Source organism: Falco naumanni, chromosome 17 (assembly GCF_017639655.2).
Source record: "Falco naumanni isolate bFalNau1 chromosome 17, bFalNau1.pat, whole genome shotgun sequence".
Lineage (NCBI taxonomy): Eukaryota > Metazoa > Chordata > Aves > Falconiformes > Falconidae > Falco > Falco naumanni.
This window is the reverse complement of record NC_054070.1, coordinates 6,823,020-6,840,161: the sequence shown is the minus strand read 5'-3', so window position 1 is coordinate 6,840,161 and position 17,142 is coordinate 6,823,020. Positions and strand designations below refer to the sequence as shown.

Genomic DNA, 17,142 nt, shown 5'->3' with positions numbered 1-17,142 from the left:
GACAAACCCCCTCTCCGGTGAGACCCTGCCGAGCGATGCTGAAGGGTAAGCTGATGGGTTGGGGTGCAGCTCCTTCCGTCAGGGTTCAGAGTTGCCTCTGTGGATTTGCCTTCAAGGGCCCAAAGAAGAAGCAGAGCTGATGCTGCTTCTGCGAGGCAGAGAGGGGTTTGCAAGGGTGAGCTGAGGACCAGAGCTGAGCTAGTGGTCCTTGTCCTTGACATGCAGAAAAACCTCATCCTGGGGCAAGAGGGGTCTCCAACAGCTTGGTCACCCCAGCTGTCCTCCCCTTGGGGACAACTGGGATGAAGCTGATGCCCATGGAGGGTGGTTGAGTGTGGACCGAGCACTGGGGGGACCTGCGGCCACCCTGGGCAGCCCTTGGCTCTGGAGATGCACCAAAGGGTCTGGGGGGGGCAAATCAGTGCCCAGGGCTTGGGAAGTATTCTGTCTGCTCAAAGGTTGTTCTCTTAATTGTTTTATTGTTTCCTATAAGGCAAAGCCTCTCTGCCTCCACAGCAATGTTAATAATTCATTTTAACTGTGGTACTAGGTTAATTACTGTGTATCCTGCTTTTTTTTTTCCTCTTTTCCTAAATTATTTTTACGACATTAGCCCTGGGAAAGGTGAAGTTCCCTCTGCTGTGTAAGCATGGGCAGCTGTGCCTTGTCCCCATCCCTGCCAGCCCCAGCCCCCAGGGAAGGACCATCCCTAGGCATTATTTATTGTTTACCTTGCGGGTATGGTGGGGGCTTGATCCCACCGCAGCCCAAGGGAGAGCAACCTGTTGGTGCTGCCAGCAGCAACCCCTCTTGCATCTACAGGCTCCTGGAGTGGAAATCCCCCCTCAGCAGCATCCGTTGCAGCGTTTCTCCCAGTCCCATTGGAGGTGTTCCTGCACCAAAAGCACCCCAGCCCTGCGGGGGCTGCGCTCCCTGGGCACCCACTGCCACCCTGTGTCAGTGTCTCAGCCTGTCACCTGCTGCACATCCCGAGCTGGTGACATGGATTCGCATGAAGGATCTACACAGAGGATGGGCCAAGAGGAGGAGTGAGGGTCTGCCAGGGAGGGGGACAGCCAAGAGTCCCTACTCATCCCCAGGGCTCGGTGATCCAGGCTGCCACAGCTCAGCCGGCTTGTTTCCCAGCTTCATCCACCATCTCTGCTGTTCACATCTATTTTTTAAAGCTGAGTAAAGAGGCTGTTTTCCTCTTCAGAGCTGCAGAGTTTGCCCACGGAGCAGGCTGGACCTCCTGCCCTGTAGCCCCCAGTGTGCAAGCAACGGGCTGAGCCACCTTTTGTTCATTTTCTCATGTATCCATTAGTGGGGGGACACCCAGCAGTCCCCAGGCCACAGCTGGAAAATGGCTCTTCTAGGGAGTTACTCTGCTCTTTTTTCATTTGGATGCCACTTCCAGAACTCTCTGGGTACGGGGTGGAACCTATGTATTTTCTTCACGTTACTGAAAGGGGCACACGTGGCTCAGCCAGCAGCTGTAAGAAAAGCACATCTGGAAGGGAGGGAAGGATGCTGGGGAAGCCCAGCCTGGCAGGAGGGGTTGAAGGCAGAGCAGCAGCAGCATCCTGCTACCAGCTGGTTAAACACAGCCACGGGGAGTGCACGGTCTCATGGAGTGTCACTGCTGGGGCTGACTGTCCCCTTCCCCATCACCGTGCCACTCGTGCTGGTTGCTGCATGCTGCCAGCTTGCTGCTGGGGGATGCCAGACCCCACTGGCTTGCTGCCTGGGGACAGAAGGTTTTGTGCAACCCCTGCGATGTCCAAGGATAGCGAGCTGGGGGGGTCTGGCATCCCCTGGGCTTCTTATGAAAGGTGATGAATGCAGCTTGGAATTGCTACGTCCCCCAGCAAATGCCATAGCCCATGTGCAGACAGAAAGGAGCAGGATGGCTGGAGAATTAGGAGAAACAGGCAATGCAGGGCAGGCAGCGCCGTGAGTTAGGAGGGGACCTCCTGTGGCAGCAGGGAGGGATCAAAGGCAGCGAGAGGCGCAGCGGGATGCTGTCAGACGGGCTCTCCTGAGAGGAGCCAGTTGGGCCAGGTACTACATGTCGAGTTGCTCTGAGGAGCAATGAGATGGCAAGATATTTTGGGTGGAGGCAGATTGCCTCTGACAGAGATGATTTTAAGGGGTAGTAACAAGCAGCCTTACCCACGGCACCACAGTGCACTGCTTCCTCACCCATCCGGGCTGGGAATGCTTGTCTTGGTCTCTGCACGAGGTCCCCAGGTGTCCCAAGCTGACCCCAGCTTCGTGAGCAGGGACATCTGGGGACCTCACCTCTTTTAAACAAAAAAACCCAAATAAATTCAGCAGGGGCAGAAGCAACAAGGGCCGTTTTCTCAGCATCGTTTACAAAGCAGCTGGGAGCAGCAGGCAGGTAGCAGCGAGGAGGAAGGCTCCAGCAGGGTAACAGTGATGGCAGCACAGGGAAAGGACCCCTCCTGAGGGAGTACCACCACCTGGCACCTTCTCCTACTGCTAAAGGAGAGTTAACTTTCAGGCAAGTAACAGAGTTTGTTCTTCTGGGCTATGGTTGTTAAGGAAATTCCTTGTCCTTCCTATAACGGACACGCACTGGCCGGTGAGTCTCTTCCCTGCAAGCAGCGTGGTGGGCACAGGGCAGCACCGGGCATCGCGCCGGAGCTCTGGCCCCACGTGTTTTACCAGTGGGCAGTTGTCAGGGCTGCTGTCAGCATCGCAGCACAGCTTGTCTGCAGTCAGAGTCTTTATTAATAAATCGTAACAACCCCTGCTTGCTCTGCAGTGCCTGCAGGAGTTGATGATTAAACTCGAGCCAGCGCGGTGCTTTTGGAACAAGCCAATATGTCATCACAAACCCCTGTGCAGGGAGCAACAGTGACCCTTTCTGGCTCTTGCTGGACTTCCAAGTTAAAGGTATTCGGAAACAAAGAACAGCTGAGGTCTCGGGAGCAGGAACAGCCTCACACCTCTGCCCTGCACCGGGGCTGAAGCGGTGGCGGCTGTGGCAGAGCCAGTGCATGGGTTTTAAGCGCAGCAATGAGGAACAGTGGATCTAGTTTGGTTTGAAGGTATTAGGTAAATTTGCATCACTGGCAAGTAAAGCACAACAAACCCAGACCAGGAAAACCCTGGTCATTCGAACACAGCAGGAGTCAGCAGTAAAAGGTTTGAATGCATTTGGTGGAGCTCATCTTTGCTGTCTGGCTTTTCTGTATCTGCAGGACATTTGTTCTCTGGTCCTGAGCACCGCACACGTGGGAGAAGCAGTGACAAGGTCTGGGGGTGCGGCTGCCTTTTTTCCTTTTAAAATTCCAGTAGAAACAAAGAACAGGAAAAAAAGGTAATGGAGAGAAACCCAGCATCACATCCTGCATGAAGCTGACCTGGGCATGGACAGGCATCACCCGGGCCACTCCTGGTGTTGACCCGAGCAGAACCCAGATTCACCTAAGGACACCGACTGCATGGTCATGTTTTAGGATGACGGGGCAGCTCTGTACATCGGCTGAGGGGAGTTAGGAGGACACCAATTTTCAGGGAATGTTGCTCCGATCCTTGAGAGTCTGCCACACTGTTTTTTCATTATTAAGAACTGTAAAGGACCAGGGCTTGCCTCGGGTGGTTGGTGTAATTGGAGGGATGCTCTGTGATGCTCGGGGCTGATGAACAGGCTGGGCTCAGCTCTGTGACTGGCCTTGGAGCGCAGAGACCTGGGACAGGGTGACACAAGCTGAATCCCAGCAGCACATCTACTGTGCCTGACTCTACAAAGCCTTAGTTTTCTAACCACCAAAAGGCTTGCAGGTTTTCAGCATGCCTACAGGGATTACGGCATTGCTGCTGAAGCAGCAGTCTGTTGTGTTAAACACAGCACCAAGCTGGATGAGTTCCCACCCTGAGGTCCTGCACAGACCCAGGGTCTAAGTCCCATTGCCTTCCTCCTTGTGTGGTCGTTTGTGGTGGCTGGGGAACAGGCTGTGCCATTGCACCGGCACAGGAACACTCTCCACATCTCCACTTGCCACATGTTACTGTAAACACCAACACAAAGCACCAAACGGGCGAGAAATGGGTGGATCAGGCAAAGCATGGGGATTATCCTGGTGAGTTTATGAAGCAGAGAGAGAGGCATAATTTATCCCTCCTTTATACTGGAGTCATTGGAGTTGGGGAGGGTCCTTTTGTCCATCTGCATGTAAGCAGGGAAAGGGCAGAGCCTCAGCTACCGGTTATTGCCCACCCCCCCTGTGGAACGTGGTTGAAAACCCGCAGACATCTACAGTCCCCTCCCACAGAGCTGGGGTGACTCCAGCGGGACCCTGGCTCTCACAGCCCAGGTTTGATGCTCTCCAGCTGGAGAGGTGATGGGTCAGCAGTAACCGACCCACCTTCCCGACCTCCCACAGAAATCCAGCCCCAAGGCTCCCTGCTGATGCCCACACTGAAGCTGCTGCACAGTGACCAAGCCTGTTATTAAGATGACCAGTTTCTCCTGGAGGCTGTGGCCCAGCACAGCCGGCATCCTTTGATACCACCAGAATTTAACAAACCACTTCTCCAGAATTTGATCTTTGTAATGAAAGATGTGTGCAAGAATGCTTTTAATTGGAACAGTAGGTCTTGACAGGCTCATGTAGACATGGAAATGATATGTCTCAGCCGGCATGGGACTGATAGTTAAGAAGTAGATGAATAGTCCATGCAAAATGCAAAGCTGAGTGTTTTCTTTGGGTCTTTTCCGTTGCACCGCATAAATACAGTCTGTATAATCTGCATTAAGCCACTGAGGGTACATCTACCAACTCTTCAGGCTACTTCTGCAATATTATGATCTTTCTTCATTGCTATTCTTTTTTTAGCTGGGGTCTGCTGTGATTTTGCCTTCCAGGCACAAAACAAGCAAATTAAGCACAGAATTAAGTAGTACAAAGTCTGCTTTCGGAGACAAGAGCCCAGGAACTCGGCTGGAGTCTGGCTGAACATGGAGGTACATTTTGTTTCTGTTCTTGCTGTTCCCATGCCCACCTCCCAGGGCCCCCAGACACCACCAACAGGCAGGAGCAGCCTTTCCCTTGCCTCTTTGCGAGGAGGGCTGCTATCTCTGCCAGTCCTCACACCAGCTGTGTCAGTACCAGTGGGCTGATAGCCCATCTGACTGCCCACCAGCTTTTCCCCTTATAAAAGAGGCTCCTCAGCTTGCCTGGGCTCCTGCTGGGCTGCAGACTGGGGCTGGTTTGGTTGCTCCTCCACCAGGTGATGGTGGGGATCCCAGGGGCACTTGTCACTGGAGATTCCGCTACTGAGGGATGCGGCTGGGCTCGAGCAGAGGTAAATCTCTTTTTTGAGTCTCTGGGTTCTGGGTTGCATCAGAGCAGGAGAGCTTTGCTCCCTGTGGTCCTTTGCTGCCTGGCACAGAGAGAGTGCTGCAGCGGGCCAAGGCTGGGGGGCAGTTATCTGCGTGACTGAAGGTGCAGGGCTGCTGTGAGTGATGCTGCTTCCCGGCTCCTCCTGCAAGCAAAAAGGGGGGAACAGCTAGTGCTGCCTGCGTGAACTGGCAGGCTTCAGCCGGCCTGATGTGCAGACAGGCAGCAGGAGGGGTTCCCACCCAGCGCTGTGCTCCTCGGGCTGTGCACTTTCAAGTGCAAATGATTGATTTTAAAGAGCCAGAGCACAGTATAAATGAGGGGAGAGAGAGATTAAGCTCTGAGGGAGGGGGTCAGCCCCCTGAAGCTCTTACATTTTCATGCAATGGTGCATTTTCATCCACATGCTCCTCTCCTCTGGCCACTCCGTTTTACCCACTGCTGATCCCAGTGTTATGCTACTTAATGCTTTCTCTTACTGCACATCACTCGCATAATACAGATCTATGGCTGTTGCAGCCTCATAGGTAAGCTCACCTTGTTTATCTTATGAGGAAGGAGGAGAGCATTCAGGTATTTCCCAAAGTATTTTTGGCCTGAACAGAACCTTAACTTCTCTTAAAACCAGATTGTTTTGGAAGCAAATGATTCCCTTCCAAATCTTGGCTTTAGTCAAAACCAGGGAGTACTTCAGTGTAACATGCATGTCAAGTGTGACAGCTAAGCTTTGGTCAGACTTCACAGCACAAACCTCACTTCCAGAGATTGCTTATTAAGCTACGATATGGTGGAGTGATGCTCATGAGCAGGAGTTGTGCATGTGGCCTGGTTGGTATGAAATGGAAACAAAAAAGAACAAATTAAAAGAACAGCCACAGGAGATCAGGGTCATTCCTCTGGGAACAACTCCAGGTCTGTGCCTTTCCAGGGGCTGAAGTGCTGCTGCTGGGTCCTCTGGGTTGAATCACTCACCACGGGCAAGCCCCGTTCCAAAACCAGGCGTTGCTGTTTAGTCCTGCAAACAAAATATGACATTTTACAGGCTAGATATGTTTGCAGCCATTAGAAACGAAGGTGTTTATCCCTGCGGGCTGTGTGACTCCTGGGCTGGGACCTTACGCAAGAGCAGACACATGACTGCTTGGTGCCACCCAGAGTCAAGCCCTGCTGCTGATGGACGGATCCTGCTCTCACAGGGGAGCACAGTCACCTCTCAGCTCCGCGGAGCTTTTTGCAGCATCTGGGAGTGGCTTCCTCAAAGCAAAGTGCTCATTCTGCCTCCTGCTTCAGCCAGGGTGGCCCCTGCCCTGGGCACACACAGGCAGCTGGGGAGGAGGGGACAGGACGGGGGGGGATGTCAGCCCCCCGTGTGTAAGCACAGAGCAGCCCCCTCGCTCTTTGGCCGTGTGTTAGCCCAGGGCCACCTTCCCAAAGCCACACGGACCAGGCTGCACAGTGGGAGCATCAGTTCTGGCCATGTTCATTATGACCCCCTCGTACTGGGACAGGCTCGCTCCTGGCGCACCGGCACTGTCTGCGCCCTGCTCGGCTCCGGGGCAAGAAACCTTAATCCTGCCCAGCTCCTTCCCGAGCCCCTTAAACCGCTGGCGACGCTGCCGGCATGTGGCAGAGCTGCCTCCCCAGCTGTGCCAGGGTTACATCCATCCCTGTGCCGGTTATTGCCCACGGCGTGTGGCCGTGGTGGCTTCCCAGTCCTGCCTGGCTACTGCCGACCTGGCTCCGGGCTTGGAATGGGGCACTGGGCTCGGGTTGGGGCAGTTAACCTTCCAGGTTCCTTCTCCTTTTTGGAGCCACGGTACACGAAACACGGTGTTTGCTGAGCAACGTGCTGAGTTTTCGGTCAGACCTTAGCTGATGTGACTTCTAGCTTCCTCCCTGATGTACAGGTCTGCATACTGCTGGCCAGCCCCAAACTCATTTAGGTAATTGCTTAACTACAAACAAGCATTTCCCTGCTTTCATGAAGTGTAGCTAAGTGGACATCGTTTTCTTGCATTCCTTGGATTCTTTACATGGGTCAGTGGTATTTTTAAATTTTTTTTTTATGTGGGGGTTTGTGAAATGAGGCAGCTTTTGCAGAAGGATGCCCTTCCCTTTTGTGTGTGAAACCAAAGCTCCACTGATGCCTGTTTGGAGAGGAATTAAAGCCCAGCTCTGGGTTTTGTCAGTACGAGCCTGTTTAGTATTCACAACACTGTCTTGAAAAGCTTATTGTGATGAAAACGATTGAGTGCAACTTTATCTTAATGCTGCATGCAGTTAATTAATGTCAGTAAATTGTTTAGTGCAATTGCCTCCATGGGTCAGCCCCTCTTTCTAGAGAAAGCCTAACCTTAGCTTTGAAATTAAATTGTCTATTAGGAGCAAAGGTGCTCGCTTTATTATGGTTATGGAAACACAGAATGATTTGGGTTGGAAGGGACCCTAGAGACCACCCAGTGCCACCCCCTGCCACGGGCAGGGACACCTGCCACCAGCCCAGGTTGCTCCCAGCCCCGTCCAACCTGGTCCTGAACCCTTCCAGGGATGGGGCACCCACAGCTGCTCTGGGCACCCTGTGCCAGCACCTCACCGCCCTCACACTAGCGCAGACTCTCTAGGTGTCCATCACTGAAAGCCAGAATTGCATGAAAGATTATTTTTTTTGGTGAAGGAAATTATTTTATCCTTTGAAGCTAAGCTGTTAGTGTGGCTTTTCAACTAACGCAGCTGCTGTGGTAGCTGTCCCCACAGACCTGGGAGATGGTGCAAGTTGGAAGGGATCGACTGGAGCAGCGGCAGGTCCCATGTCACCCACCCCAGTCTGGCAGTGCCGTGCATCTGCTGACTGTGCTGGAAACACTTTCACAAAACCCCATTTCGTGTGGGTCTGGGTTGCAGGAGAGCCAAGTCTCTGGTTCAGACCTCACCATCTTCAATGCCCGGCTGCTGCCTGGGTCACTCACCCTTCTCAAATCAAGACATGCTGAAGGTTAGAAGTCCTGATTGAGCTTTGCCTGAGCTTTAACTGCAACATAAATCCATACTACACAGTCATTTTCTGATCATATACAAGTTTATTACAGAAATAAACCACCTCCGTTGTAAAAGGTGTGCAGCATAAACGTTGGCAGCATCAGCTGGGCCTGAAAGATGCAGGAAGAGTTTGAAAGGGGATGAAATGGTGTTGTCTGAGACTTGCATCCCTCCTTTTGGGCAGCAGTTCTGGGTCTGCCACCAGCACACTTGGTGTGTCTGTCGCTTCTTAGCTGTCACTTCATGAGGAATGTGGGTGTTTGTGCCTCTTCCAAGTGCTATATCCAGATTGTCAGGGCTGGATGTGAGAGCAGTCCAGCAGGGGAGGCGGTGGGATGTCTGCAGCCCTTTCCTCTCACCTGCAGGCACTGTACGAGGAGCACTCGTGCATGGGGAGCGTTGCTGAGCCTGCTCCGGTCGGTGCCCGTTGGTCCCACAGTATACGTGGCAGTGGTGGCTTTGGGGAGGCACTTGCATGGGGCAAGTGAGTGCTCAGGCCTCAGAGACTTTGATAAAATTAACAAAGAAACCCCATAAAATCCTGAAGGAGCTGCAAAGTCCTGCAGTTCTTCCCAGAGACGTTTTATCCACAGGCAACGCCTTTTAAAATAAGCCAAGCTCCCAATTCCACGGCTTCCCTGTTCCAAAGAATCCCCAAATGCATTAAAGACTTTGTAGAGGAGCATGCCCCGTCCACGTGCTGAGTGATGCTTTATATAAATAGCTCATATACACCTGCTATATACAAATACTATGTACAGAGGGTGTTACTTTATTTGCTCCAAATACCTCTTGTGGTACCTCTCCCAAGATGCTGGGCCAGGAGATGACAGCAGAAGGCACTTCTGGCTGTGCTGCCTGGGGACAGGCAGTGAAGGCGCCTGGGTCGGGGGTGAAGAGCCCCTTTTCCAGCAGCCCTGCCACCCACAGAGCTATTCCTTCAGCAGACCGAGCTTCTTCAGCGCCTCTCGCCGGTTCTCATCTGTTGAGCCCTTGGGGGAAATCTTGACACTGATGCAGGAGCGGGGGGGCTTGGGGAAGCTCTGCAGAGGGTGGGATCGCCGCTTGCTGCTCTTCTCCTGCTCTGTCTGCCTGGGCTCCTTCAGACCAGCAAAGTCCTTCCCCTCTCCGAGGGATGCTGGCCGGGGGCGGCTGCTCCTGAGGAAGCTTGGGGCGAGCCGCTCGATGAAGGACATCTTGCCCAAGGAGCTGCTGGTCTTGACGCTCTGCTCCTTGGTGCTGGCTATATAGCTGCTCAGCCCCACGCCGGAGCGTTCCAGGGTGTTGGATTTGAAGGTCATCGGCCGAATACCTGGCACTGACCTCTCCGCTGCCCCGCAGCCTGCCTCGGGCTCCGCGGGGATGGGCAAGGGCATCTCCCTTGGGTGGGGATGCACAGTAGGTTGAAGGTGGGCACTGGGCTCCCTCCTGTCCTGCGACAGTCCAAGCTTCTCCAGTGCCTCCCGTCGGGCTTTCTCCCTCTCCTTGGGGTCGAGGTGCCCTGAATTCAGCTTTTCGGCAGCAGCATCGCTGGCTGAGCCGCGCTGAGAGCTGGCCGAGGACGGAGGCGCTGCTTTTACCTTCTGGCTGGGCTCCGTTGCAAGTGGCACTTGGCTGGTTTTGCTGGTTTTCAGGATAATGTTTGGTGGCAGTTTTCGTGGTTTGGGGGCAGTTGGAGGCCCGCGCTTGGCATCAGGGTCCTGAGGGGCCTCTTCCAATCTGGATTTCTCTGACTGATTCCATGAAGTCCAAGTCTTGGTCTCCTTGCCTGTTTCCTTCTTGGCATCAGAGCAATTGCTACATGACCACTCGTGGCTCACCTGATCATCCTGGAAGGGATCTGGAGGCTGGATAATCAAAGATTCCAGGGACTTCATCTGGTGTTTTGTGTTGACATGGTCAAACCTGTCCTCCTTGGCCATCTCCTGTGAAGATTTATCTACTGGCACTGGGTCCCCCCTTGTGCAGACCGTTGCTTTGTTGTCAGAAGCTCCGTTTGCTACAGTGATGCTCCTTGGAAGACTGGAATAGCCGGGGCTTGGAGCTGCTGCTGGAGCCGAGCTGGAGAAGGCAGAGATGCTCTTAGCACTCTTCTGTTCAGCTGCACGCTGCTGACCTGCACTCGGAGGGGGAGCCCCGTTTTCCATATCTAGGCAAAGAGAGATGAAGTCACGCACCGTTCTGCACGTGGGCACGGGGCACCCTCCTTCCCGCCTGCCAAGCCCGCGCAGCCACAGCAGAGCACCCGCACCCGGAGCTCACCCCGGCTCCAGTGAATACACCGTCACTGCCCAGGAAGCCAGGTACTTTGGATGTGACAAAGCACCTGGTGAAGGAGGAACCTTGTCAAGCTGTGTAAGCCTGTTTGGAGCATGAGCAAAGATGCTCTGCCCTGCAGTTCTGCTGGTCTCGCTCGACAGCTGCCAGCAGCTCCTGCACGTGAGAACTGGGAAAATGCCACCGGTGCCCTGCCTATCTTCTGCCTCTAGCCACCGCTCACCACGGAGTGATGAAAACAAGTTGGCTTCACTTACTACCTGCATGAAACTGGGGCGATGCCCCTTCCCTGCCTGCCAAGGGAATGCACCCCAGCAAGAAAGTCCCTTTGCAAACAAAGGCTGGAGCAGGGGTTCCCAGCTTACCCTGCGCACTGGAGTCTCTCCTGAGCCACGTCCCAGGCAGCTTGGAGGGCTCCACGTAGTCAGTCTCATCAGTAGAGACCCCGCTGTCTGCTTCTGCATCCAGTGAGCCGATAGTTTCTTCTAAGAACATCAAACACTCTTTTTCTTCCACAGATAAGTAGTCGTAACTGTTATCACTCTTGAAAAAAAAAAAAAAAAAAAGTAAAAAAAAATAGTGCAGTAGGAAAAAGAGGTGTATTATTATTTATAGCCCTGGCCGTTAAGAGGAGACCTGTGACAGCTAATGGCCAGGAGACTTGGCCTGTGGCTATTTAAAAACTGGTACTTAAAGCTACAGAAAACTAGACAACTTCTAAAAAAACCCCACAGACATAAAAATGGTCTTAAATATATATATATAAAAATAAAATTTATATATATATATATAATTATACTGTGAGCATCAGAAGATAGGTTATTCTTAACTTGGGAGCTCAGCCTCTACCTTTTAGTTCCTTAATTTGAAATATGAGCAGATGGGGAACATGGATGGTCTATAGGTACAGACGCCTGAATCTCAAAAGCTTGCCTACACATCATAAATACTGAAGGCTTATCTGCGGGTGGTGGTCCCTCTCCTTGTTCTCTCATTCATACCCCAGCAAGACCCTGTTTAATTTTTGTTGTATTTCAAGTATCATGAGACAAGATTGCTGTGGAAGTGCCAAGTTACAAGGTGATACATGCAATATATCGTGAAAAAACTGAAATGCAGGAAAGGATGGAGTGTGCATCAGATCAACAAGCATGGAGGAGAAATTGTCCCAGGTGGAGTTGTTTTGCAGAGAGACACTTACCCAAATGTTTTACCATGCAATATTGCAACCAGTTTTTCCATCCCTAATAAATTTCAGAGGGTTTGGTTCTGGTTTGCAATACATCAAATGGAAAACCTGTTCAGGGTTGAGTGTTCCACTTACACATATCAATTATGCTCCAAGTCAGACAGGATGTAATTAGCCCATCAATCTTGGAATCAGTGTTTGGAGACAAACAAGCTTTAATGGACAGATAGTGAAAAATTACACATCTGCACCCATGGTCCAAACTCATCTCTGTCTTAACTATGAAATTAATCTCTTGCCAGCCGGGAGGAGTATGGCTTGTTGTCTTTTCCAGGTGAAGTCACCCTTGTTGGAGCCAGTCTGACCCGGTTATCTGACTGGTCTGATCCCTCCCGGGGGAGCTCACCCGGCTCCTCCTGCCCAGTGCCTGCGCTATTTGCCTCTGCATCTTTGGGCAACACAGGAGCCGCTGGGCTCTCAGTACCATTTCCCAGGGGAAACCTTGCAGGAGCAAAGGCTCATGATCGCTGCCACACATGTGGCAGGACTGAAAGCCTGGGAGTGCTTTGGGGCAAGAATTAATTTAGTCTTTGTGCTGTCTCAGAGCCCCCGGGTGCTTCTAAAGCAGCAACGGCGAGCGGGTGCGAGCGGAGATCTGACCAAAATCCTTCCTCAGCTGCCAAGAGGGGCAAGTTGAGCCCCTGCCATGCCCGGACTGGGCACAACAGGGTTACTTACACGCTGCGAGTGGTTGGAGGCTGTGCTGACCATGCTGTCACAGCTGCCAGAGTTGCAGCCAGCCATCCCCAGCTCCTTCCTAGGCATATCACAGGCTGTCCTGGCGTCTGGCACGGGGGGCAATATCCCAGCTGAAGCAGAAGAAAGGAGAGGCATTAAGCTGCGAGACCCCCCTGGGGAGATGCAGGCACGCTGGCGCAGCTGGAGGGAGGGCAGGCAGGCTGTGAAGCTGCTGGATGGCTGCAAACCTGCTTCGTCTTGGGCTGCTTCCTCAGGAGAAGGGGCAGCTGGGCTTTTTTAAAGCGTCCTTGGAACCAAAGTTTTCCCCAATAGAACTGGAAATAGGTTAAGCGCCAGACCGTCCATCCACAGCCCATCCATGCTGGTGGTTATTTAATCATCTCGGAGGAGTGCATAAGGTGGTTCCTGAGTGTAGGAAAAGCTGTAAGCCCAGCTCGGCCTCGGAGCTCAACAGCACTGATGCCGTCCTAATGCAAGCCCCAGCCCAGCTCTGCCTGGTGGGACCTCCTCCCTCCACCCCTGCCAGCCGTGCAGCTGAAGTGCTCTTGAACTTCTGAACATGCTGCCCTGAAATGCTGCTTAGTCACAGCTTTGCTCTGCCAGGACCTTCCTCCTGGCAAAGAGCTTCCCCTGCCACCCTTCCTCAGGGGCCACGGAGGTGTGGTGGCCGTGGGGAGGTGCCCCCATACCTGTGGGGCACGCCGGGGTGTGTTTGGGCATGTGTTTGGGCACATGCCTGGCATAGCTGGCACGGAGCAGGGCAGCGCTGTGCTGTGTCTCCAGCCGCCCTGGGGGTATCGCAAGCAGCACCCCAATATCCCGCTCTGCTCGTAGCAACGCATCCCTGCTGCTGCTCTGAACGCAGCCTGTGTCCCCAGCGCGGGTGGCACCTGAACGTGCTGCCTGACAACCTGCAGCAGGGTTCCCAGCAGCGAGACCTTCCCAGGGCAGGGTCCCGGGTGGCCGAGGGGACAGTTATGCTTGCAGGGTGCATGGCCTAGAGAGCTCTGCTGCCTGCGGGGACAGGCTGAGCAGCCTACAAAAGGCGTAATTACTTCTGGATGTGAAGCATTAAGCTTCCAAAATTTACTGACACCACCAATTACGTGATTTCTTCGTGCTCACCACCCATTCTTCAGCAAAGGAGATCTGGGCTGCGGAGGCTGAAAAGAGCAAAACAACCCCCCCACCCCCAACACACACGGACCCACGCAAGAGGATTTGCTGGTCAGAAGACAGAGGAGCCCTTTGTGCTGTAACCTGGCCATGGCGTGCAGCAGCACACTGCTGCTTCTTTTTTTTTTTTTTTCTTGTAGCAGGATCAGGGAATTAGATCTAGTGATAAGTGAGCAGAACTGGCTGCTTGTTCAGAGTGTTAGACCCTGAAAGAAGTCCTTTGTAATTGGAATATGCCACAAAAATCAGATTTCAACACCCACGCCCTGACAGATCTAATCCTTCCGCGCAGGCGGAGTTTAATATTTCAGTCTCAGCTTTGCATTATTTACTGTTTAAATTACGTTGCAGTAAGTGGTGGCTTTGGAACAACAGTACCCTTGATTCTTTGAATTCAGATAACTTTACAGCCAGAGGTTTTCGCTGTCAGGAAGCAGAGACCCCCACTCAGTTTGGGGTTTTTTAGGCTTTTGCAAGCCGCGTGGTTTTGCTGTGCACCTGAACGTTTGCAACGTGCAATCTGGATCTACTTCTCAGCAGCAGGAGGCTACCGCCTGCTTGCTCAATGCTCCATCGCATTGCTGCAATGCTCCTCACTGCCTTCCACCCTGCCGCACAAGTGTGAGAGGGAAAAACACTGCTGGGGATGTGAAAGTCTTGCTCAGACTTGACGCCTGCAGCTGGTGGGAGCCAGCGTCCGCGGTGCAAGGTGGCTGCCCGGGCGGCAGAGCAGCAGCCTGGCCCAGCTCTAATTAGGGGTCTCAACAGAGCTCATTTCTCCCTGAGGATTGTCCATTGGAAAAAAAAAATAATTTGCTCTCGTTCAAACAGCGTTTGCAAAAATGCAAAGCAGCTGCCAAGGCTTTGGCACCCGCGAGCCCCAGCTCATAGGGAGGCAAAGTTCAGCCCGGAGCTCGTCAGGCGCTGGAGAGGATCTACGTAGAAACAAGCACTTAATTTTCCTGCCCACTAGTTCTCTGATGAGATTATGGCTCTAATGCGGTCATCCGACCCAGGAAAGGGGGAAAAATCAGTGCTGAAACCCCTGAGTTCTTATGATTCATAAAGATTTTACAGTTCCTTCTTTTCGCTGAATAACACGGCGGTCCAGCCACAAACTAAAAATAAGACTGAACGTTGAAATTAAAAGAGATTGTACTTCAAAAGCTGTTTTTCAGTGGGGTGTATATCTTTCCCCACTGAAAATATTTTTAGAAGGAGCTATTTTTTATCTAAAATAAAATGCCAGTTCACACAACTTTTGTGACAGCTGCCGTAACTGTCCTTTACAAAGCTCCCTGAGCCTTCAAACATCAAAGAGGTGCTGGGTAGCAATTAATGCTAATTGCTTTATATGAAGAGGCTACTTTCTTTTAAGCCCGGTACTACTACAAGCACCCTGTCGCAGCTCTCCAGCGACGTTACAGAACCTCGGTGTTTTTGCTGTCGAAGGCAGAGCAGCCGTACCCCCTCTGCCTTTACAGCTGCTGGCAAAGGGCTTTGCCCTGGTGGCTCGGAACATAAAATAAAGCAAAACCCTGTTTGCTGGTACCGTCCCAGCAGCAGCACAGCGGGACGGATCCCACCGCAGGGTGAAAGGGGACGATGGTGGCAGAGCCGTAGTTCCTCCTGCTTAAACAAGTAAACCGAGTGCACGTAGCAGTCGCCCGGGCTGTTTGCTGCCCTGAGCACAAGTTTTTCCAGCCTCCCCAGCTTTCCTCCCGCCGCCACCTTCAAACCACCTCGTCCATCTTTCCTGGTGCCACCTCCCATGACAGCTCCGCCACACTTTCCCCTTCCAAAGCAAAGCATGTCCATAACCCACAGCTCCGCGTCCCACCCGGACAGGGTGCTCAGCCCCTCTCCCACAGCCTTTTCAGCAGAAAAAGGGCAGAAAGCGAAGGACAAGAAGGAATATAGATTATTAATTTTTTTTTTCTTTTTTTACCAGGACGTTTGTCGTTCCACGCTGCCCAAATCCTTGTCCCAGCCGTGCCTATCCCAGAACTTCTTTGCTTTTCTGGGCTAACCAAACAGAGCTGGGTTACACATTAACTCGCCTCCCCAGCGGAGATAAGGCTGTGTAGGTGCTCAGAAGGTACTCGCAGGCGAGCCCCCAGCCCCTCACCTGCAGCCTGCTGCACCAGGCTGAGAGAAATTCATCTTGCACCCACGCAAGGAGCTTTCCTACTGCTCCGGGCTGGGGTCACAGCATTGCCGAGCCCCTAAAGCCCTTTGTGTTCTGACCCAAAGCGGCCGGGTCGCTGTGTGCCGTGCTCTCTCGCAGCGTTGCTCTGAGCCAGCGCAGTGCAGGCAGAGGCGCAGGCAGAGGCGCAGGCAGAGGCGCAGGCAGAGGCGCAGGCAGAGGCGCAGGCAGAGGCGGGTGGCAGCGCCGGCATCCAGTGCCCGGGAGGCTGCGGGCAGCTCTGCTCGGTACCACCCAGCTCACTCACTTCCCTGCTCCGGCTGGTGTCCTCTGATGTCCTCAGCATGGGTTTCACGGGAGACTCCTTAATCCGACATCCTGTTCTGCCGCATAGCTGCTCGCTGACACTTGGAGGAGCCGAACGCGCAGCCCTGACCAAAGCGCCTTTGTACATAGTAATTAAGTCCTTTGCTGGGCGTTTGCACCATGTGCTGCTGAACGCATTACCCCACAACAGGTTTATTCTCTTAGGTGGTTTTGTGCACGAGGTCCCTCAGCTCAGGGCAGGACCCGGCTCCTTCTTGGCTCTAAAAAAACCACAGATCGTTGCTGGAACAGGTACATACTTGCATATCACCAAAGCTTTCCCAGAGACCAAAGGTTTTCCGCCTCCGTAACGAGGTTCTTGTAAAGACGGGTGGAAAGCCATTTTAGAAGGGAATCTTCACCACTGAGCTTTATCTACGTGCTGGAGCAGGGGGTGCCCAGGTCAGCATGGCTCTGGGGCTCGTTCCGCATGTACTGACCAGCTGCCAACGTGCAGCTCCCCTGCACCCCTCCAGCACCTTTCCCTGCAGGCGCTGAGCTCCCCCGCAGGTTCATTCCCTGGCTTTAATGCTGGGAACTCCTTCACTGGGCAGCTTGAGTCCTCGAGCCTGGGTAAAGCTAAAGCCCCCGAGACATCCATTGCACTCCACCTCAGCTGCCCTCCTCGCCCACACAGACACCATCCCAGAAACTGCTGCCTGGGCATTTCCTTCAGCAGCATCCCCCGTCCGAGGGTGAGGATGCTGCCTCTCTTGGCGGGGGGAAGGCAAAGAAGAGCCCAGTTATTCCATCTGCAGCATGGGGTGCTGCCAGCACCCAGTCTGCCCAGGTGGTGCAGCGGAAGAACTGCAGTAGCTTGTTAC

General features: G+C 53.2%; 1 protein-coding gene across 3 annotated transcripts; it reads right to left on the bottom strand.

Annotated features, from left to right (window-relative positions):
• Positions 1–8,426: 8,426 nt before the first annotated feature.
• Positions 8,427–16,475, bottom strand: C17H1orf116 (chromosome 17 C1orf116 homolog). Of its 3 annotated transcripts, none has more exons than XM_040616737.1 (5): positions 15,755–16,475; positions 12,858–13,035; positions 12,610–12,740; positions 11,048–11,223; positions 8,427–10,554 (listed from the first exon to the last, which is right to left on the bottom strand). In XM_040616737.1, exons 2-5 carry the CDS (start codon positions 12,984–12,986, stop codon positions 9,338–9,340), a joined length of 1,653 nt encoding a protein of 550 aa, XP_040472671.1. In that variant the 5' UTR covers positions 12,987–13,035; positions 15,755–16,475; the 3' UTR covers positions 8,427–9,337. The 3 variants fall into 3 exon arrangements, with proteins under 3 accessions (XP_040472671.1, XP_040472672.1, XP_040472673.1); XM_040616738.1 differs by lacking the exon at positions 12,858–13,035 and having other exon boundaries at positions 11,048–11,225; positions 15,755–15,831; positions 15,935–16,469; XM_040616739.1 differs by lacking the exon at positions 15,755–16,475 and having other exon boundaries at positions 11,048–11,225; positions 12,858–12,973.
• Positions 16,476–17,142: the final 667 nt, after the last annotated feature.

Excerpts from the sequence above, each read along its gene's own strand:
- C17H1orf116 (XM_040616737.1), bottom strand. The coding sequence starts at position 12,986 with ATGGGCTGTGGATGGACGGTCTGGCGCTTAACCTATTTCCAGTTCTAT. Across the intron at positions 12,741-12,857 it reads AGCAGCCCAAGACGAAGCAG|CTGGGATATTGCCCCCCGTG; the intron begins GTTTGCAGCCAT and ends CTTCTGCTTCAG. Across the intron at positions 11,224-12,609 it reads CCTCCAACCACTCGCAGCGT|TGATAACAGTTACGACTACT; the intron begins GTAAGTAACCCT and ends TTTTTTCAAGAG.